The sequence below is a fragment of the Talpa occidentalis genome, unplaced genomic scaffold, assembly GCF_014898055.3.
Source record: "Talpa occidentalis isolate TD23 unplaced genomic scaffold, MPIMG_talOcc4v2.1 talOcc4.8, whole genome shotgun sequence".
In the NCBI taxonomy this organism is placed as follows: domain Eukaryota; kingdom Metazoa; phylum Chordata; class Mammalia; order Eulipotyphla; family Talpidae; genus Talpa; species Talpa occidentalis.
Window position 1 is genome coordinate 106,699,556 of NW_023605194.1, and position 22,572 is coordinate 106,722,127.

Below are 22,572 nucleotides of genomic sequence, written 5' to 3' on the forward strand. Positions count from 1 at the left end.
AGTACTTTTGTGTTTTTCTTTAAGTAGGTATGATCGTTACTTTCATCATTGCATTCCACAATATTTTTTTGTGTGTTTTTAAATTTGTTGTATGGTTAAGAGTGATTATAATTTAAAGAAATTTGTGAACTATAAATATTATAAGTCCCTGTCAATAATAATAGTATTAAATTCTTTATGAACGGAAACTTTAGTTTCAAAATCTTTATCGGAATTGGTTATAGTTGTGGAGGAAGAAGTTACCTGATAATTAACCCCTCTTCTCTCTTTGTGGGACTCTAGTGTCTCTAAGAAGGAGTTAACACCTGACCTTAACCATTGCATTTTTGAGTATCTGGAAAGTTGTGAGGATATGAGCATGAAGGAAGCTTCTGTTTAATTTTAAAAGTCTTCATGACTTACCGTTGAATTTTGGAATAATGAACAAAATTCTTAAATTAGTATTTGATGACTTCAGTTTGTTTCAATTTTATTTTTCCTTTCATGAATCTTCTGTTCGAACTAGAACACTCTGGAGCCATTTTGAGGCTTTCTACCCTGGTCTGTTTGCTTCGCATCACATCTCTTCCCTCTGGTCCCTCGCCCTCTGTAATTAATATACTTGCTGATCTAAGTTACAGCCTTTAATCCCTTTCTATACTATTGTTAAACATTTTATTACTTGTTTTTGGACATTATTTTTTCTCTGTTTTGTGCATGCTTGTTATATTGTTCTAATTACTCATGTAATAATGTTTGTGATAAAGTACATGACATATTGGAGTAAATCTTAATCCTATAATAAAATTGTAGTCCGGAGATAATGTTCAAATTAGTTTTATCACAACTTCAGTTCCCTTGAAATAGACAACTTTTGATTTTGATTGGCAAACAAAAATTGGAAATGTGAAAGTAAAAACTGTATGACAAAAGAGAAATGACGGGAAGTGTACTTTTAAATGCAAAATCATCCTAACATGCATATTTGAACAAACTCAAAAAAAAAAAAAAAAAAAAAGAAACAAAACTTTTAAGACAAATGGGGGATGGATTTTCATTTAACCTTTTTTATTTTTAAGTAGAATGTTTTTTCAAGCCATTGCTGTTTGTCTTATTCCAGTTCAACTTTGCTCTCTTTTATCATGGAGTTGTTGAAGAACTCAGTTGCTATGCAGGAGCAGATGCTTGCCTGCAAGGGCTTCTTGGTAATAGGATATAGTCTTGAAAAGGTAAAGTATGAAATGCTTTACATTTTTCAATCATAATTTACAGATATGTACGTGGTCTCCTTGTGATTGAGAAATTTGTCTGCAAATGTGCCTCCTTGATTATCTAACCCCACATACATTAAAATACCTTTTGTTGTTTTACTTTGCCTTCATTGCTTTTATTAGAGATATGTGGTCAAGTTTGAGTCTCTTGGCATCTTTAACTTACAACATAGTTAGTTCAACTTTTTCCTGGTATTGACAGCCTTTGATTTACTTACCTTGCCTTGTATTGGGAGTGACCTTTGAACTACCTTTCTTCCCAGTCTTCCAAATCCCATGTCAGCAGAGCAGTGCTTGAACTTTGCCTTGCATTTTCAAAATATCTGAGTAATCTGCCAAATGGGATGCCTCTGCTCAAGCAATTGTGTGATCACATTCTTCTTAACCCAGCTATATGGATTCATACACCAGCCAAGGTAATATTGTTGATTTTATTGTCTTACTAAATTTTGGTATTGACAAGTGATATGAAAATTTTCTTTTATCCTTTTGCCATTATGTCAGATTTCAGTGGATTGCAGTTTTTAAGTATACTTCATTTTGGATTATTTGCAAGTCAGTATATCCTTTCTTTTTTGTAAAGCTGTGTAGAACCATAGAACAACTATGGTTTTTATTTTCTGTTCAATAAGATTTTATATGAGTGAGGCTTTGAATTAGTAAATATAAATCAAAATTGCACAGTTTCAATGTAAATAAAATGTTTGCTATTAGCTTTAGCTCTATTTTATTGCTGCTGTATTTGTATATATTCCAATATCTCTGTATACGTGTGTGTATTTGCGTATAAGTATAGATATAGCTTTTCATTCCTTAATTTACCACACTTTCCCCTTCTCTATACATGTCACATTTCCATTAAAATTATAAACTCCTGGGCCTCCCTGGTGCAGGGGCTAAGTCTCAGCGCTGTCAAGCTATCTTCAGCCACTGCTTCATGAATTCGATCCCCTGCCAGGGAGCTGATCCACGTGGGTGGCGCAGCAAACCTCTCCTGTCTCACCTGCTGTTCTTCTCAGCAGTGTAGTTCAGTAGATCCACCTGTTCTGCTACCTACTCTGTCTCTGGTGAATCCTCTCACCCCTTTCCTCCTGTTCCCACTCCCTAGCCACCCCCCGCATCTCTTTTTGGCCTATACCCCAGTTCTTTTTTTTTTTTATACCCCAGTTCTTGTATGCATAAATAAATAAATCTTCAAAACAAACCTATAAACTCCTGAGTTTAATTCTTCCAGGAATAGCTGAGTTGTCACCCTCTTTTGAAGATTTCCATGATACACTGATCTCCTTTAATCATTTTAATTTCACTTCAGTTCAAACAAATACAATTAATTTTTACACAATACTTTAGTACTTTATTGAATATTCAAAACAAAAACAATTCTAATGAATGCTATTTTGTAATAAAGCATACAAATAAACCTTTGATAAATCCTAATGTATTAATATGTCCTAAAATATTAATAATGTTAGTGTTAAGCAGAATTGGAAATAGAGAAATTTTTACTAAGTTGCATAATTGAATCTGTCTCATCTGCAGTTATTTTTAGCAGTATTATTTCAAACTCATTGATTTCCACTCTCCCCCTTTGCTTTTGGTCTACTTTTAGTATTTATCATTGTTTAAGTTGGAATAACACATGCTACTCTAGTGTCAGAAAAAAATTTCTGCAATCTTCTTTTGCTTTTCTAGAGTCATACTATCTTATTTTCAGCTGGTCTTTCAAATGTTGAATAGAAAAACAGCTGCTGACTCTGATTGCCATTTGGAAATAATCAAAGGAGGCAGCTGGAGGTTGTAGCTTTTTATCTTTGAGTTCAAATTTGACCTCTTTCTCTTGTATGACCTTCAGTCTTATTTCTTTTTAAGGATTGCTTCAAATTACTTTTTCAACCTTTAGTAGACATGTCTTTGTCTGACTGAGTAGCATTTTTGTGAGGCTTTGGGTCCCTTTTGATGTGTTCAAAACCTCCTATTAGATACTTGACTGTGGGGAATATTAAAAAAAAATTCATTGTATTATTTCCTTAGCTTCTTAGTATTGTTACACTTTGTTTCTACCTTACTTGCTAATAAATCTTTTTTTTGTAATTTGTATTTGATTTGGTAATATTAAATTTCCCTGTTTTTAGTTGTCTGCTTTGACTGCTAGGGATTGCATCTAATTTTATTATAAAGGTAGTTATAACAATGGACAGATCCAAAGTTTATTGAATTTGAAGGTCTATAATTCAGGAGAGAAGGAAATTTTTAAGAGAAAGAATATGATATAATGTATAGAAAGTTAGGTTTAAGGTCTGTCATGGAATCTATATAGATAAAGGGGCATAAAGTCTAGCCTCATGGTAAATTCGCCACTGGTCACTGAAGTTAAGGGTGTAGATGTAAGAATCAACCTTTGTTTTTGGAAAAATATGCTCTCAGTGATTTATATAATTTATCTTGATCTTCTCAGAATCTTTTTTTTTTTTTTTTTAAAGATTTATTTATTTATGCATACAAGAGCTGGGGCACAGGCCAGAGGTGCGGGGTGGGGGGGTGAGAGGATTCACCAGAGACAGAGTGGGGAACAGAACAGGCAGATTGACAGAAGTACACTGCTGAGGGGAGCAGCGGGTGAGACAGGAGAAGTCTGCTGCGCCATGTGGGTTGCTTCCTGGCCAGCCGGGTGATCGAACTTGTGCTGCAGAGGCTGAGGACAGCTTCATAGGTTGCATCTTAACACCTTGTGCCACCGGGGAGGCCCTGCTCAGAATCTTTTAAATGACCTTGGGTATATATTTTTTGGGATACATTTTATATTTTGGAGGTATTTATAGTGCTACTATAAAATAGGAAATTATCTTAATTTTATAAGATGCGTGTCTGCATATCAGTGGATATGTGTTATATGTTAACTTGGATGTTATTGTCAGCTCATCATTTTTGAACATGTGTCGTATCACTGGAACATGAGAGATGAATTTTTTTGTGTACAATAGTCCTTCCTTTGTTGAGTCACTACTTTATGCTAGCGTTGTGGATACAGTGGTGAACAAGACAGATGTAATACCTGTCATTGTAGAATTTAGGTGTAATGGGAAAGACAGATGTTGTTAAATTATACACTGAATGAGGAAAATTATATTCATAATTAGCATATGAATAATGTTGTGGTGTGTATTTCATCACAGTTTATTTTTCTTTTAGTACATTATCATTCTCAATAGATGTCCTCCAATTTTCCATATCCTTGTTTTTTGCCAGAATTCCTATATATTCTTGCTCTCAGCAGATCATTTCTGCTCTCAGCAGATTGCTCTCAGCAGATCATTTCTTAGCCCCCAAATTTGTAATGTTTTTGTATTATTTTAGAATAAAGTAGTAGCTTATCTAGCATTAAGGCTTAATGTCAGTTCTCCTTTCAAGACTTTTAACTGGTGGGGTATCACTTATATTTTTTCTTTTTCTTTAATTTTAAGTGAGTGATTATATTTTAGAGTTACTAAGTTCTTACATGTTTGCTTAAACTGTTAATTTGAAAATAAGACTAGTAGAATCCTAATTGGGGAATAAGAGTGAAAAACATGTTCAAAGATTATAATGTTATGGCTACAGTTTTTTGAGTAATGAGATAAAAAGAATTTATTTTTCTAATACATATTTCTTAAAGTAGACTTTACATCATTTTGTATGGTTTTATTTCATTTTTTTGGGGGGAGGAAGTAACTCCTGCTTCTTTTGAATTGTAGCTTCCAATATAACTCCAAATGAGGAAAAATTTGTTTTTTTAAAACTGTGAATAGTAATTAAGTTTATTATAAAAAAGTTATACATGGTCATGAATAATTGCTAATTTCTAAATAGGCAGTTATTTCTGTAGAAAAATGCTGCAAAAACTTGACATATCAGAGATGTTTCCTTTACATGTTACTGTAAATGAAGAAATTACCTAGTTTAGTAGGTTTTTAGGTAATTAAGTAGGCTTAGTTTTATAAAGAGTGTGTGTGTGTATGCATGCTTGTCATTGGATATGTCAACATAGTGTTAACAGTGTTATGATCAAGCTCAGTATGCTTTTCAAACAAGTGCGTTACAAGTAAAGTAACCAGAGGATAGTATTGGAAACCGATAAAATGCTGGTCTGTTTCTTTAATTTACTTTCGTTTTGATTCTCCAGGTTCAGTTGACACTCTATACTTACCTGTCCACGGAATTCATCAGCACAGTCACCATCTACAATGCCATTCGGAGAGTTGGGACAGTGCTTCTCATCATGCATACATTGAAGCACTACTATTGGGCAGTGAATCCTCAGGATCGAAGTGGTATCACCCCAAAAGGATTAGGTATATATTCTTATATTATGTCACAATGTGGTAAATCAGGATTTTTTTTTTTGTTTTAACCAATGTTGTTATATTATTCTGAAAGTTTTTTTGAATCTCATCATGGCCAAATTTTATTTTAATTTTGTTAATTTTAATAGTTGGTCCTAAATTGCAGTTGCCAGAGATTAATAATTTGCTACTTTCATGGAAATGCTGCTTGTGCTGGCATGAGTTGTTTGAAAAGTAGGTATAACTAAGATGATTGTTTTAAAGAACTGAAAATGAGAAAAAATTCTTCACTAGCTAGTGGTATTGATACTGAGTTCAGTTGTCCCAGTAAGAAACAATGTGTTTTGGGAGGTAGAACTTTTTTGCAGAAGTAAGGATTATTAGCTTCTAATAAATAATACAATGCAATTACAGATTTTCAGTAATTATTTTCTTGTATAGTCAGGCCTGCATTTCTGAGGGATAATATTCATTTTCATGTTAGTGGCTTATAGAATGGGTCAAAATAAGAATTTTGACAAATTGTGGTTATTTTGATTATAAATACTTCAAAACCTGGTAATATGATGCAGAGTGGTTTGCTTCATAAAAGGGAGTTAATCAGCTTATAAAAACTGGTGCTTTCAGTAGAACCTGGGGTAGAGGTTCAGAATTAGGCGTCAGAAATCAATATCTCTCTGTTTCATTTCTTCCGTGTTGGCTTGTCTTCTCTCCCTTTGCAGTAGCAAGTAGCTACTTCACTTTTTATCCTCACAACTTTAAATCCAGCAAAAGGACATTTGTCTGCATTGAGGATTTCTAGCAAAATTCTCTTGTATGTTCTTGGCTCTGATTGCCTGTGCCCATCTGTGTGGCAGGTATGCTTCAGATTGGCCAGATGTGAGACCCCCTCCCACTTCTGAAACACATGACCCGATAGTGGGGTTGGATTCAGTCCTCTGATAAAAATAGAGAACTTTTGCTTGAAATTAGGAAATAGATGGAAAGTCAGACCACATGTGTTTTGATTGTACTCAAAGGTTTTGATTGTACAGTGGTTCACAAAGATGTTTCATATTTGTACATACTTAAAAAAATTCCTTTAAAAATAAACTTGATTCTCAGAGATAATGCTTCTATAATCAGAAAGTTGTAAAGGACACACAGAAATTATGGTTCGTTTAAACTGACAAGGTTTCAAGCAAATCTAGAAATAGATTATAATTTCCTGGTAAATATTTCAATGGTGCTTTAATATATCATGTACTGTCCTAGGTGTTAGTATTATACTCTGGCTTTGAGTTTATAACTGATTAGTGACTATGGAAAGTCTTACACTTCAAGTAATAGATCTGGACAAACTTTGTGATTCTATTGTAACTCTAACTTACTCTTTGTCTAGGTTGTCATGTGGAACAAATTTTAAACAATTTTCTTTCTGTTTTAATTGATCTGTTGAAGGTCATGGTGGTCCTTTGCCTTGGTGGTCTAGGAACTAGCTGTAAATAGTGATTAGTGGGGGGAAATATTGCAGAAAATATGAGGCTAACATGTACCTAACTTAGGATCTTAGAACAATGGGTGTTTGGTTTCAAAAGCCTTGTACTTGGGAGTTATATGCTTGAGACATGAAAATTGACTTTAATGTGAGCCATGTGTGACCAGAGGACTTTTTTAAGAAGAGGAGATGTCAGAGGTAGTCAACATAGTGTTTCCCTACTTTATGAAAATACTATTTTAAGGTGTGCTTTGTGAGATTTTTATTTTAGCTTATAGAATGGTTGCAGTTGAGAACAACTTTTTTCACAGTAAATTCACATGTAAAGTTTAGATTTTCACAAACTATAGATTTCCTTTTGCTTTTTTCTTTGTAAAGTTCTGTTACCATAGTAAGATCCTGAGAGACTCTTTTAAAGCAAAATGTAAGTGTATATTAGTGTTGGATACAAATTTTTTTAATCACATTTTGTTTTGGATAGCCTTTGACCCTATCAGAAAGCAAACTTCTTTGGTTTCATCATAACCTATTTTGTACATTTGGAGTATTGGGAGATGGAGTGTTAGTCTTTCCAGAGACATACAATTCTTCAGAAGACTGACCTTCATGTTTCTTATAAATAAATGGAAAAACTGTTGGGAATGAAAAATTTATAGTTAGCTTTGTGCACTCTGAAATACTAAGAGTAAGTGTATGTTTTTTTTTTTTTTTTAAAAGATGGACCACGACCTAATCAAAAAGAAATACTTTCTTTACGAGCTTTCTTACTGATGTTCATTAAGCAATTAGTGATGAAGGTGAGTTCATCTTTCTTATCCCATAGCATTCTCTGTATGATAACTTAAAATTTCACACATAATGCAATCTTTATTTACTCTTTTCTTTGTACTAGGGATACTCATTGGAAAATCCTTTGAAAGATAATTTTGACATCAGGATTCTGTAACTTCACTAGATAGGCTGTCATCTAAGATGCCAAAAATAGATTACTGATCTCAGTTTTCTTTTGAGTTTTATAAATCTTGAGTATTGCATATCTTTAGTGCTTCCCCTAAATTTTTATTTGAAATTTGCATTATCATTTTATATTTATAGCAGCTGATCAAGTTTACAAATCTCCATAAGTTCCTTTTAACATAGTTTTGTATGCAAGTATAAGATACATGTATTATGTTTTTAAAGGATTCTGGAGTAAAGGAAGATGAACTACAGGCCATTCTTAATTATCTACTCACTATGCATGAGGTAACATTTGAATTTTATTTTTGGATTTTGTTAGTTTAGAGCTGCATTGTGGACTTTTTTTAAAGTAAAAAATTAGAGAATATTTTCACTAATGACATAACTAATAAGGGGAGTAAATGTATGTAGGATCTAAATCTTAGCAACCTTTATTTAAATGGCTTTTATTACTACAAGATGGCTCTGAGAATAATCATGAGAGGCTTTAGAGTCTTAAAATTAGGTATCATTGAATTAATAGTGAAGTATACTGAAGAAAAATTTCAGTGTATTTCCAGGAACCACTGTAACAAATGGAATAATATATTACAGAAATGACTAAACATGATTGGATTTTAAAATTTGTAGCATAGTCTTCCTACTGATTTTGCATGTTCAAGTATTATAAAGTTAATGGGATTTGTAATGGAATTTAAAATTATATGGTTAAAGATGTCAGAAAAAGGTGAAAAATGTAAGTTCAATAAATATATAAAAAGTCAAGTGAAGGTTGAAAAATATATGGGTTAAAAATATTCTTTTATTTTTGTGACTGGGTAAATGTAATATGCTGGATATAATCTAATTAATCTGATTAAATAAGTTTTAAATAAAATTTACAAATTCTTTTCATTTCAGAGCAGTTTAAATTTACATTCATATATTGTATTTCATGTGTTATGAATTAATGTCTTCTATTGTTAAAGTAGTCCCTTCTTTAATCATTAATAAATGAGTGATTTTACTTGAATATATCTTTGTTAGGTGGGGTAGAAAGGAATCAATTAAATTTCCTTGTTGGATCTCAGCGTAACTCAGTTTAATGGTTGGTTTATCTTTTACTTTTTGAATAGGGTTTTTTGTTGTTGTTCTTTTAGATTTTCCTGACCCAGTGTAATAGCTGAAAATTTTTATTTGAATTCCCTAATAATCTTTGTTATTTTTTTTAACCTTAAGGAACTGAAGTATTTCGTAACAGAAACTGGAAGTCACAATAATCTTCTGGTTTTTTTTTTTAATATCTATTAATTCAGGATTCTCAGGTCCTGCAAATAATTTCCAAAGGCCCTGAGTCCTCGCTCTAGACCATCGATGGAACTGACTTGAGAATTAGACATTCAAGTAGCTGCTATCAGAAAACCTAGAGGCAGGATAGCTGAAACAACTGACTGCTCATAGCTGTTCCCCTTCCTCTTTGGGCAGTGTTACCCAGGTTGTCCCAATGATACCCATACATACTGGCACAACTAATTTTTCAACTAATTTTTCTTGGAAAATTTTCTTGGAAATTTTTTATATCTCAGGACTTACATTAGCTTCTATGCTGATGTTTTACAAATGTTATCAAGTTATACCACATGCAGTGATATGTTGACTTAATAAACATTATTGTCATCTGTATACTTTGTGCGGACAATGACTTGATAAGAATTATCTAGTTATTATTACCAAAAAGTCTTCTTTTAAAACCAATTTCTTGGAAAAGTCAGCGAACAAAGTGATTCAGGTTGAATAAGTAAATGATATGTATAATATGTTGTCCTCAACACACCACCAGATTCACATCTGTTAGCATATTAATGAGTTTAACATGTTTTGCTGTGTTAGGAAAGAACATCTTTGCCCCTTTCTCCCAATTTCTTGATGTGTAAACTTTACGTAAAAAAAAAAAAAAAAAAAAAAAAAATTCTGGGCCTCCCTGGTGGCACAGCCTTTGAGTGCTGGGTTGCGAAGCTGCCTGCAGCCTCTGCAGTGCTGGTTCAATCCCTGGCTGCTCCCCGGACACCAGAGGAGGGTCCCACATGGCGCGCAGACCCCTCCTGCCGCCCGCTGCTCCCCTCAGCAGTGTACTTTGGTCCTTCTGCCTGCTCTGCTCCCTGCTCTGGCTCTGGTGAATTCTCTCACCCTCCCGCGCTTCTGACTGTACCCACTGCTTGTATAAATAAATAAATCTAAAAAAAAAAAAAAAAAATTCCTCTCAAATTTTTTTTTTTTTTTTAGATTTATTTAAAGAAGGTGTTTTAGGATATATTTAAAGAAGGTGTTTTAGGAATCTTGGTCCATTATCATAAGAGGCATTTTACTTCTTTGATTAAGAAAGTATTTGACTATTTGATGTTGCTTTGAATTATACAGATCAATATGTATATGTATGAAGGAATTTATTAAAAACAAGTATAAATTAAATATGTCTACTTAATTTTTAATGTTTAAATGTCTATGTCAAAAGTATTCAGTGTTCAACTAAGTTTTTTTTTTTTAAATGAGTATCTAAAATGATTTCAGGATGACAATCTAATGGATGTCCTACAGTTGCTTGTTGCGTTAATGTCAGAACATCCTAACTCTATGATTCCTGCTTTTGACCAAAGGAATGGGTTACGGTAAGAGCTTAATATATCAAGAGTTTTAGTATGAGAGGTTAGTTTGGAAATGATGGAAAGATTCTTATATGTGAAAAGTTATTACTAGATTATATATTATGAAATGAGTTTGTAGGATGAAATAAGATGTAAGATTCCTTTATTTCATTTGTTACATATTTTTCAATAAATTTTTAATTATAGAGGCTGTGTTACTGTTTAATTTTTGAGGACAGGCAAATCATTCCAGTATTTTTAGGTGGTTAGTGCTGTTATAAAGCTATTGTAAGGTTGCCTTCTTTAGTTTTTATAACTATTACTCAATTGTGATCCAAGACATGATTTTATCCTCCCTTTAAAATATTACTTCCTTCACTCCCAGTTTCAGATCATTATTATATTAGTCAACTCAGGCTACCATAACAAAATACCATAGACAAGGGTGACCCTTGAACAAGAGAAATTTATTTTCTCACACTTCTAGACTGGAAGCCCAATATCAAGGTGTTTGCCAATTAGGTGTCTGGTGAAAGAGGTCTTTAACCTAACTGGAATTCTGCAGAAGCATTTCTTAGGTCCAAAAGTATAGTGTGAGATTTTTTAAATTGTATTTTTCCCCCCGATTTAAAGAGAGAATTCATGGAGTATTGTTACGTAATTTCATTATCTGTTTATGATTATGTTGGCTCCTGATATACAGTTTATCATTTTTAAAGATCAACATGAAAAGAACAAAGGTGGATATAGTGAAGTTTGTATGTTTCTGAAAGTGAAATGATATAATTTCAAATAAAAAAATTAGATAAAATTTGAGAGAGAATAGTCTTTACTGGTGTAAGGTAACATAGGAATGCCAAACTACATCATAGTAGTCAGGAGCTTTCCAAATTATAAGTAACAACATAATTGACACCAAATTTTAAGTGATAGTTTAATTTCCATCAAATTTTGACATTTGTTAAATATAAATAATTCCCTGCCATTAAATCATTTAAATAGTATCTCTGATATCTTCAAATGCTTATCTTAGAAATGAATATATTTTCTGATTCAGTATTAATTCTATCGTGCTCTGATGAAATTGTTCTAAATTTTTAATGTTTGGTGTCTAATGAACTTTAATTCATATATTTTAATATCTGTGAACACATTGAAATAATCTATTGCTCTTCACATTATGCCTTCGATGTTTGTATTATCTGATTAATAATTTCTTCATTAAAAATGTTATAGTGTACATGTCTTAGTGCATTCCAATAAAAATATATTTATGGACAATGTCCATAACATTTCTTTATATGTGTTATCACAGTTAAACATTTCATGAAAATATATCCAAATTATATTTTCTATTTTTAACTTTTTATAAGTTACTTTCATTATCTTTGTATTTTTTCTATTTTCAAATAGAGAAATATACATGTATTAATAATTTTTAGATAAGTGTATAAATGTCATGGAAGCACTACAGAATTTTTTCACCTCCAATGTGAGAAATACATTTTGTATTAAATAGTTACTAACTTTTGGTCAAAAAATTATAAAAAATTTAGTGGTTAAGTTCAGTACATAAACTAATTTGGTGTGCCTTAGTGAATATACTCAGAGTAATTTGTTCACAATTTTTATTCATTCAGTGTTATCTATAAACTTTTGGCATCGACAAGCGAAGGAATCAGAGTACAAGCTCTCAAGGCAATGGGCTATTTTTTAAAACACCTGGCCCCAGAGTAAGTATGAATGAAAACTAAAATAGACTTTTGTATAGTACAGTTTTATTTACAAATCTTTGGAATAGAATTGGTGATCTATGGTTCTTCTAGTCGCTGTCACCTTTGCTTCCCCCCATGCCCCAATCTATATAAATTTAACCCCATTTCCACATTGTAAAAAGTTAGGAAGAGAATATGGTTTGTTTTATATGAAAGTTAAAATTTCCAATTTGTTTTCTGTACATTATGAAAATTCTTTTGGATCAATTGAATGAATTGAGACTTTATTTCTGGTGGCTAGATTATCATTTACTTTATCTGTACTATAAAGCTGACATACTCACCTAGATGTTTGTCACATAATGTATACTGCTTTATATGTAAGTTAAGGTATAATTAAAATCCTAAAACTCCTGTGATTTTTTTCTTCGCTGACTCTGGACATTCTCATCCTATTGTTTCTTGTATTAGGGTTATTTTATTTAAAAAATCCAACAATCGTGGGTTATAAACGTGTTGGTAAATTGTGGTCTTCATGTTGCATCCAACTTGATGCTTATAAACAAAGTTTCATTGAATCATAGTAGCAATTATTTGCTTATTTACTATGATTGCTTTCATGTAACAACAGAAGTCTTGGCTTGTTGCTGCAGAAACCCTTTGGTTCACAATTGCTAAGGTATTTAGTGTCCAGCTATCTGCAGAAAATAAATACAAACACAGGTAGAATTAATATTGGTGACCCTTCAGTTTAATTCTTTCATTGAAGGTTAATTTTGTTAAGTTTATCACGGCAGTGTTCCTTTTCTTGATTTCTTTTACATTTCTGCTACCTTTTCATTCACATTGTTTTTCTGCATAACTATTTATTAGATTTTAGTTAATTTTTAGCCTAGTAGAATTCTAGTGCTGTGCTGATGAATAGTGGCAACTAGTTGATAAATTATTACTCTGAAGATTTTGGTAGAGATTTTTAGTATGTTGTATGGACAGTCTTTTTTTTTTTCTGTTTTATTTTTTAAAACTTTAACTGTTCTCATATTGTAGTTAGTATTTTTCAAAGGTTGTATGGCTTTAAAAGTTCTAAATGGAAGGGAATGGGAGCCTTATTGAGTTGGAATTTGTTGGTAATGTGTCACACACCATTTTTGTGTTTTCTTCATCCAACATGAGTACTGAATAGTAGATAATAAAACTCTGTATTTGATTATTTCCTCCTATGTAATTGTAGAAGAAAAACTGAAGTCATGCTTGGGCATGGATTGTTTTCATTGCTAGCTGAAAGACTCATGCTTCAGACAAATTTAATCACAATGACCACATATAATGTGCTGTTTGAGGTAGGAATATAACTAGAATTTTATTTTATTTATTATTATAAAATGCCCCTATAATTGACTTGATAGTGTGCAAGTAAAATATATCATTTAGATTTATACATTGTTTCCAAATTTCTTATGTAAAAGAGATGTGACATTTTAATTTTTGAATTATTGAACAATATGGACATCTCTAAGTATTTCTTCCTTTGTATTGACTATTTGATATTTCAGTTTATAATTAAGTAAAAAATAGTTGTACAATACAGTAGATATTTATTGACAATATGTTGTTTTACTTCTATAGATTCTTATAGAACAGATTTGTACTCAAGTGATACATAAACAGCATCCAGATCCTGATTCTTCAGTAAAGATACAAAATCCTCGTATGTATTTTATATATATATATATGTGTGTGTGTGTGTGTGTGTATCCAGTTTTAAATTGAGATACAATTGACATGACATTGTGTATGTTTAAGGTGTACAACGTAATGATCTGATATGTGTCTTTTGGAAGATCGCAGTAATAAGGTTATTAACATTCATCACTTCATAGTTATGATTTTGTGTGTGTTTGTGTGGATGGTGAGAACTTTTAAGATCTCTCCTAAACTTGTAATTAGCATCTTATAATTAAATAATGTGGTATTATTATCTGTGGACACAATATGCCCACCCAGAACTTGTTCATTTTATGACTGCAAGTTTGTACTCTTTGAGAAGCTTCATTTATTTCTTTCACACCTATTTAAAAAAAAAAACTTTTCATAAGAACCTTTTGCTACTAAGAAGAAAGTTCCTGTGTAAAACCCAATAATGATATTGTTGAAAACTTAGACAGTGATATAGTACTAGTTATACTTATGTTTGATGTTCACTTCATGTTTGAATGGACTTTAGGTTATGTGTAAGCGTTTATATAAAGCTTTTAAAGAATTTTATGCATAAGAATTTGATTTAATGTATAGTCAGATTTTCAGTAAAGTTTTGGTTACACTATTTAGTTATGTCAGGTTAAATTACATGAACCATGGAGGTAGCTTTCCTCTTGAATTAAATTACTGTCAATTTAAGGATACTCTGTTTGGATTTAAAAATATCAGTTGTCTTTATTTATGAACATAGTCTTGTTTAACAGTTTTTTCTTTCAATAGAATTTTTAAGCACTTGTGTACAGTACATTATTATCTTTCTCTTAAAGATTAACATTAAGATAACTGGTTTGTAGAGTTTTACAATTTATTATTTTTTTTCCTGTGGTCATTTGAGTTTATGGTACTCTATTTTAGTATGAGTTTGAAAAACACATGTCTCTGAAATTTATTTTTTCTTAATCTTTCAAGAGACATGATGCCATTATTTTTGACAGTTAAAAAAGGAGAAATCTTGAATTAATTTATAAAATTCAAGGTATATTTATATATGTAAATACATATATAGCTTATGTGGTTATGGGAAGATGATTTACTGCTATAAGAATTTTAGAATATATTGTATTACCTACGTAATGTACTGGCTGCAAAAAGTTAGGAAGTAGATAGAGCATGATGATTTAAAGCGTAGGCTACATAACAGAGATCCAAGATGTCATTGAAAGAGGTACTGTGCTTCACTCCCCAGAGGATCATCTAGATTAAGCAGGGGAGTACTGTACCCAGAGAGAATCCCATGGCTTCGGGTGAAACTTAAACAGCTGTTGAACATCAGACAACAGGCATAGTGTACCAAAAGGGACACAGAGGATATTTTTGCTTCATAGAACAAGAGGTTTGGGAGAGAGACGCCTGGAGGCTGTGAGCTGTGCCTAGAGGCTGCATTACAAACTGGTGTTGCCTATTGGCCAGCCACACACCCAGCTAGCCTGGGAGGGAAGAGGTGAATGGAGTGGATGCACATAGCCTTGATGAGGGAAATATGTGAAGAAGAACTGGGGTGCTCCCAATGGGGCTGGGTCCCCAAGTGAAAAGAATAGAGTCAGTCTAATGGGCTGCCCTTCCTATTCCTTACCCTTCAGCATGGCTCTGACCTTGTGAAGCACACTGCCACCAGAATCTTGGGACTGGAACCCTAGAGAGGGGGGTTATTAGCAGTGGCACAAAAATGAACCTGTTACCTTCCCACTATCCCCTCCCCCATCCCATGGCATTCATGGCAGTGACTTCACCCCTTCAGGCCTTTCCCCACCTCTCTGATTCAGCAACTGTGAGATCAGGTCTCCAGACCTATAGAAATTTGGAAAACCACACATCCAAAACCATATAAAAACTACTACCCCACCTGCTAGAAAGGTTGAAAACAGTTGAGATCCCTAGGATTTAAAGTACCATGGTTAGACCAAAAAACACTACACATGCAACTTGGGATCGCAAGAGAATAGGACAACAGAAAGAGAAAACAACTCCCCAGAACCCAACCAGGAAGAGAAGATTTTATCTTCCTATGAGTTCAAAATTGCCATAATAAAGAATTGAAGAGAAATGGAAGGCAATGCAGAAATGCAAGTCCAAGTGATACAAGTGACGTATGCTCTACTGTGTTTATTGAAGCATTATTTACACTAGCCAAGTTATAGAAAGATCCTATGTGCCTAATCACAGATGAGTCAATTAAATATATATGTATATAATGGAGTACTGCTCAGCTATAAAAATAAACAAATTCTTGTCATTTGTAACAGCATGAATGGAACTGGAGCAAATAATTCTAAGTGAAATAAGCCAGAAAGAGAAAGATAAATAATGCATGGTTCATTTTATGTGGAATATAGAGAAACAAAGTAAAGGGCCATACAATCCAAAGCCAAATCACACCATAGAAATATAACTCTAGAATTTAGTTTATCTAGGAGGGAGAGAGGCAGCATATAGGCAGAAGGGCCAGTGGACTTGATGAAGACTGTGGGTGCAGTAGTTTAACCATCATTTACTTCATTTATAACTTTATGGATTTGCTTTAACCTTTTGAAATATAATAATGTCTTTCTTGTTTACAGATACTTTCTAATGCATATATTGTCATTAATTTTCTACAGATTTTTTTTTTTTAAAACACCATAGATGATGTTGACAGTAGATGTGTCAGGGGAACTAATGAAATTACAATATATTGATGACATTCCATCATTAATTTTATGTTGGGTTTGGTTTGTACTTATTTATGAATTGTCTTACAGAAATACTAAAAGTAATTGCGACACTACTTCGAAATTCCCCCCAGTGTCCAGAGAGCATGGAAGTTCGCAGAGCCTTTCTTTCTGACATGATTAAACTTTTCAATAACAGTAGGGAAAACAGAAGGTGAGTTGGATTAGAAACCATTCATTTACTGTATTCAAGTCTAGCTTTGAATCTCATTTTTTTTCTAAGAAAAATTCTTAAAAAAATCCTGTGAAATGAATTTTCCACATGCTTTTTTTCACTAAGTGAATATAGTATTGTGTCATTCAGTACCACATCCTTTAATTGTTTTGAATGCATAAATTGTTTGTTTACTTTGTTTTAAATCTTTGCTTTTTAGAATTCTTTCAGTACCTTTTAAGTAATTCCGTACCTTCTTTTAATATTTAGGCGCTTGCTACAGTGCTCTGTGTGGCAAGAGTGGATGCTTTCTCTCTGTTATTTTAATCCCAAGAATTCAGATGAGCAGAAGATAACAGAAATGGTATATGCCATATTCAGAATCCTCCTCTATCATGCAGTCAAATATGAGTGGGGTGGCTGGCGTGTGTGGGTGGACACCTTATCAATCACACATTCAAAGGTAAGTTTCTTTACAAAAGTGTATTATGGTGTTTTAAGTGTTTATAGTCAAAAGTTTTACTTATTTAATTTCTATACTTAGAGTCAAGGAAAAAGGCGGGTTCTCAAAGTACAGTGAACAAACAAACAAGGAATCACTAAAAAGAAATGTAAATTATGTACAGCATCTTTAAGATCTAAGCAGCTTTTCAAAATAGTATTTCATTTATGTGCATGAGCTTAGTGATGTGAAATGTCATGCCATAGCCTAAAGCACCTTGTATTTTTAAACAGCCCTGTTCACACATACTATGGTGATAGTGTTTTGAAGCTTTTGAACACAAGGTGGCGCAGTTTGTTCAAAGATGAGATGTTATTTTAGCATTATAAAGTGGTTGAGTAAACAGCGAAGCTTTGGCTGAAGATGTTTCTCATGTTACAGCCACTCAATGAATTGGTTTGGAAGAATCCACTAGTCTGGTTTTTTGTTATTTTTTTAACAGAGGCTGATATAAGTTATATATTTCTTTTGTTTAAAATTTTTTAAGAAATAATGTAAATATGAAAAAACATGTAAAAAGGAATAAAAGACAGTGTACCTATCACTGTTCATGAAACTAGGTTCCCCATGCCAATTTCTTTGTCCACCATTGTCTGTCCCTTTCCCCAACTAACCTGAATTTGGGGTTGTGATTATTGCAGTGTCTTCTGTATACTTTTAATATAGATAAGTGTATATATATATATATATATATAAAGTATAACAAAGTATAACGTTTATAAGGTGATATATAAATTGTGTTATAGATAATCTAACATTATAAAAATATATGGTATATACAAATAAATATATATAAAGAATTTTATTTTCATATTTATTTATGTTTAACATAAATAACATTAAATGCATTTTCCCGTTAGTTGCATTTTTAACTTATAATTACTTGAAGTTCATCCAGATTGACCCAAGTGTAGTTGTATTTATTTTCTTAATTTTATTGTATTCCACATTATGACTTTATACATTTACCAGTTGAGGAAATTTTTGATATATTTTGAGTTTCATATGTATTTGGAACCTTTTCTGTGACTATTCTTAGAAATGGAATTGCCGACTCTTAAGATGCAGATGTTGAAGTCTAAAAGATAATTGAAATTCATTTCCAAAGTGTTATATCATTTTACATTCTGCCTATTAATGTATTAGTTCTCATCACTTCATATTACCTCATCAATTGATATTACTGCTGTTTTAAAAATTAACAAATTTGGTGAACTTTAAATGCCATGAAATTTGCATTTTCTTGTTTTGTGCGAGTTTATAGTCTTAATTCTTTGCTAATCATATATATTTTTTAAGATTTATTTATGCATGCAAGAACTGGGGTATAGGCCAGAGGTGCAGAGGGTGGAAGGTTGGTGAGAGGATTCACCAGAGACAGAGTGGGGAGCAGAACAGGCAGACTGACTGAAATACACTGCAGAGGGGAGCAGTGGACAAGACAGGAGAGGCCTGCTGCGCCATGTTGGTGCCTTCTGCTGCAGAGGCTGCGGATAGCTTCAAAGTGCTGTGCTTAACCCCTTGTGCCACCAGGGAGGCCCATGCCAATCATATTGTTTATGATTATCTTCTGCCAACATGTGGCTTATTTAGTTTTATAACTTTTTTTGTCTTCTAAGGAAATTTTATATTTCAAGTAATCTAGTAAAATATGTTCCATTTATGGTATAACTTCTTGTGTCTTGTTACAGAACACTATATACATCAATGAAATATAATTTTAAAATTAAAATTATTAATATAAATTGACTAGTGGGGATGAAGAACAGAAATGATTATTGGGTATAACTTCAGTTGTTCTATTAATGACTATCAAGGTTATTTGGAATATTTTTCGGTTTGACTATATAGTTATTCCTTAAATAATATTTTTAGGTGTTAGAATAACTGAGTTACTTGAAAGTAAGATTGAGAGGAAGGTGCCTTATTATCTTCAGGATTTACAGTAATATCTTAGATTGGAACAATTATCCAACGAATTTGGTAAATTGGAAAAAGATGGTATTTTATAAAATGGCCTATTTTACTCACAACATATTGGAACTGACCAATTTAGTCCAAGGCAGTGTTCAGACACCTAGGGCCTGAGGGCCAAATGTGACCTGACATGTGTCTAAATAAAGTTTTATTCAACTACAGTGTATATCTATCTTTTCCCCTTTACAAAAGATCATGAGAAAAACAGAGTTGAATGTGGGCTTATACTCATTTGGATTGGGTATGTGGAGGAAAGTTAGGGAAATGTCAGTATAAATTAGATTTTTCAAAGTTTATAAATATTGTATGTTAATTCACTTTAGTTTGCTCAAGTCCTAGGAATGATGTGCAGAGGAATATAACCTTTAGCATAGTAATTACTGAACTGCAGTCTAGAGACTTTTGGGAACCCAGAACAACTTTTCAGAGAGTAAAGTCTATGCTTCCCATCCACATGTCTGTTTGAAAATGGATTTTTTTTTCAAATGTGTCAACTGAAACAACTAATGTGACAGATTAACTAGTAGAGCATATATTAGAATGCAACCATCTTCTAAGTGAGATTTAAAGTGACCTGTAAAAATGTGAAAAAATAGTACTCTTCTCATTTTTGTTGTTTTTTTTTTTTTGAAAATGTCATTTTTCACAGAATGTTATTTATATTAACATACAATGGGTTTGTTATTCTGAAATCAATTTATAGAATATTTTAAATTTTTAATATGAGTAGTAGTAATAGATATGCCTTATATAAATAAAAGGTTTTTTGGGGGGCCTCAGTACTTTTTTAAGAGTGTAAAAGGATACTGAGACCAAAAAGCTGGAGAACTGTTGAAGTCATGGGGTATTTAGAGTCAATTAGCTAGTCTCTTTGAATTTCCTATCTATAAAATAAAGACATTTGTAGGAGATCTCTCAAATACCTTTGAGGTTTTTGAGCATTTATGACTTAACATTTATATCCAGTTACCAGTCCATTTGTGTAAATAAGAGATCATGGGAGACAGAATTCAATCATGGGTTTCAATTTTTAGTTGTATATACTCAGCAAAGTTTCTTACAATTCCTTAACTACCAATATCTAATGTTGAAATTATAGATGTTATATGTGTAGTTCAAGTTAAGAGTTAATGAGTGAAATTCCCGAAAATAATTATGTGCTCAATGACTATTTTCATTTGTAATAGCTTTAGTTATCTTTTTGCTATCATCCTTAGCATCAATGCAAGGTCAGACCCAATCACTTTATGTTTGATATAAATACAGCTTTTAAATGGAAGAATTAATTATATCCAAAATAATTTGTATAACATAAAAGCTATTAAGTTTGTTTTTTTTTTTTTTTGGAGGAAGAATTGTGACTGTCTTCCCTGAAGGAACATGCTGTGTGGTTTATCCTGTCTGACCTTTACCTCCTCATTCTAAACACAATCACCATTTTGAGTTTTGTGTCTACTGTTGCCATCTTTAAAAAGTTAAAATATGGGTTCCTAAATATACCATCTAATTTTGCCTGTTTTCAGAATTTGTGAGAATGACATAGTGTCCATACGGTTACTGATTTTTTCATCTGTCAATTGTTTTGTTTCTAAGATTCTTTTTGTTATATGTACATGTGAGGACTGTGAATAATTCATTTGTGTAAAGGCAAAGGTTTTCATAGAGTTGTGATTTTCAAACTTATTGTAATTATGACTCAGTAAGAAATTTATTATGACCAGGTCTGTATGTACATACACTCACAGGCCTACCTCTCATCACACTCACCAGAAACAGTGGTTTCATAAGACAATATTTACTCTCCTTAGACTTACCTAAATAATGATCCACTCTTACATTTTCCATTTTCATTTAAAAATGCTGATGATGGCCCAATAAGCTGATTCCAAGATGTATCAACTGTATTATCCTTAATTTGTAGAAAAGCACTGTTTCGGGAATATAAGTGGGAGTAGAATAAGTAGGTCCTAAGTAATGTTAAAGCCTCAAGCCCTTGATGCTTTTTGATGAGTTTTTTCAAGGTTTTATCTTTTGCCTTCTTTGAAGTTTATTTTTTTCTTAACAATAGGTAGTTTTTTAAACATGCCCAGATCACTTCTGTTCTGGATATTTTACTTGCCAATAACCTTAGGCATTATTTTCCTCTAGATTTCTTAACCTAAAAATAACTTGCATAATGTTACTCCCCTCGGTAGACATTTTGTTCTAATCTTCTTTGAAAGGCAAATATGATTTTTTTTTTTTTTTTTTTTTTTACCAATTAAGCTCTACATAATCTTTCACTGTTCTCTGAAAATATATTTCCTACCTCACCTTTCATTGTTTCACTTGACAAAATCTACACCCTGGCTGTATTGGTTCCTGTCTTTTTAAAATACATCATACTTTCTTAAATCTGTTTTTGATTATTTATGGCATGCACTTTGTGCTGCTTTGTACTAACCCAAATTCTTCATATTGTTTAAGACTTATATGACAGATTTTCTTATTGTCAGATCATCTCATTCTGGATGAATATACAGCACTTAAATATTTCTCTTGATATACTTTTAAGTTTCTGTGTCTCTTTCCCCTCCTCCCCTCTATTTTACCCGCTTTCCCTTCTCTTCCTTCCCCTCATCCTTTCCCTTTCTACTTTACTTTTCCCCAATCTCCAATTAGTAAGTCTTTTCTTAACCACCCTGGCTATTAGTATTGACTGTTGGTACTGGTATAGTTTATATTGTCCCACACTATCACTCTTTGCCTGTCTCTCTCTTTGTCCCTTCAACATTTCTCTACTCAATTTGTACTCTGACTTCTCCCTCCCCCACCTCTCTGTCTGCTCTTCTCTGTGCATTCATTTTCAGTCACTCTGTGTCTGTATCTTTAATTGTCTAATTACTTACCTCTTACCTCCCCCCTCTTCTGTTCTTCTATTTTTCCTTTCCACACCTCCTGTTTGTTCTTCCTGTCTTCTTCTATTTGAGTACCTTCTTTGCAATGAATCAGGAACAACAGGCCTTACCCTGAAAAAGGTTACTTTCTAACATGGAAATCAATATATGTAGAAAAATCGCTTAAAAAACAAGGCAGGAAGCAGTGAACACCAAACAATACATATATGCAGTACAGGAGTAAAGCCTTACCTG

At 32.5% G+C, this 22,572-nt stretch overlaps 1 protein-coding gene across 4 annotated transcripts in view; it reads left to right on the forward strand.

Moving 5' to 3' along the window:
- LRBA (LPS responsive beige-like anchor protein) overlaps nt 1-22,572 on the forward strand; it is a 493,454-nt gene that overhangs the window by 63,165 nt on the left and 407,717 nt on the right. For all 4 annotated transcript variants that reach the window (XM_037497443.2, XM_037497442.2, XM_037497444.2 and 1 more), the window contains 11 exons: nt 1,100-1,208; nt 1,514-1,666; nt 5,410-5,578; nt 7,764-7,843; nt 8,229-8,291; nt 10,554-10,651; nt 12,268-12,360; nt 13,574-13,682; nt 13,969-14,050; nt 16,839-16,962; nt 17,233-17,425. In XM_037497443.2, coding sequence (XP_037353340.1) covers nt 1,100-1,208; nt 1,514-1,666; nt 5,410-5,578; nt 7,764-7,843; nt 8,229-8,291; nt 10,554-10,651; nt 12,268-12,360; nt 13,574-13,682; nt 13,969-14,050; nt 16,839-16,962; nt 17,233-17,425 — 1,273 coding nt within the window. The remainder of the gene's footprint in view (nt 1-1,099; nt 1,209-1,513; nt 1,667-5,409; nt 5,579-7,763; nt 7,844-8,228; nt 8,292-10,553; nt 10,652-12,267; nt 12,361-13,573; nt 13,683-13,968; nt 14,051-16,838; nt 16,963-17,232; nt 17,426-22,572) is intronic.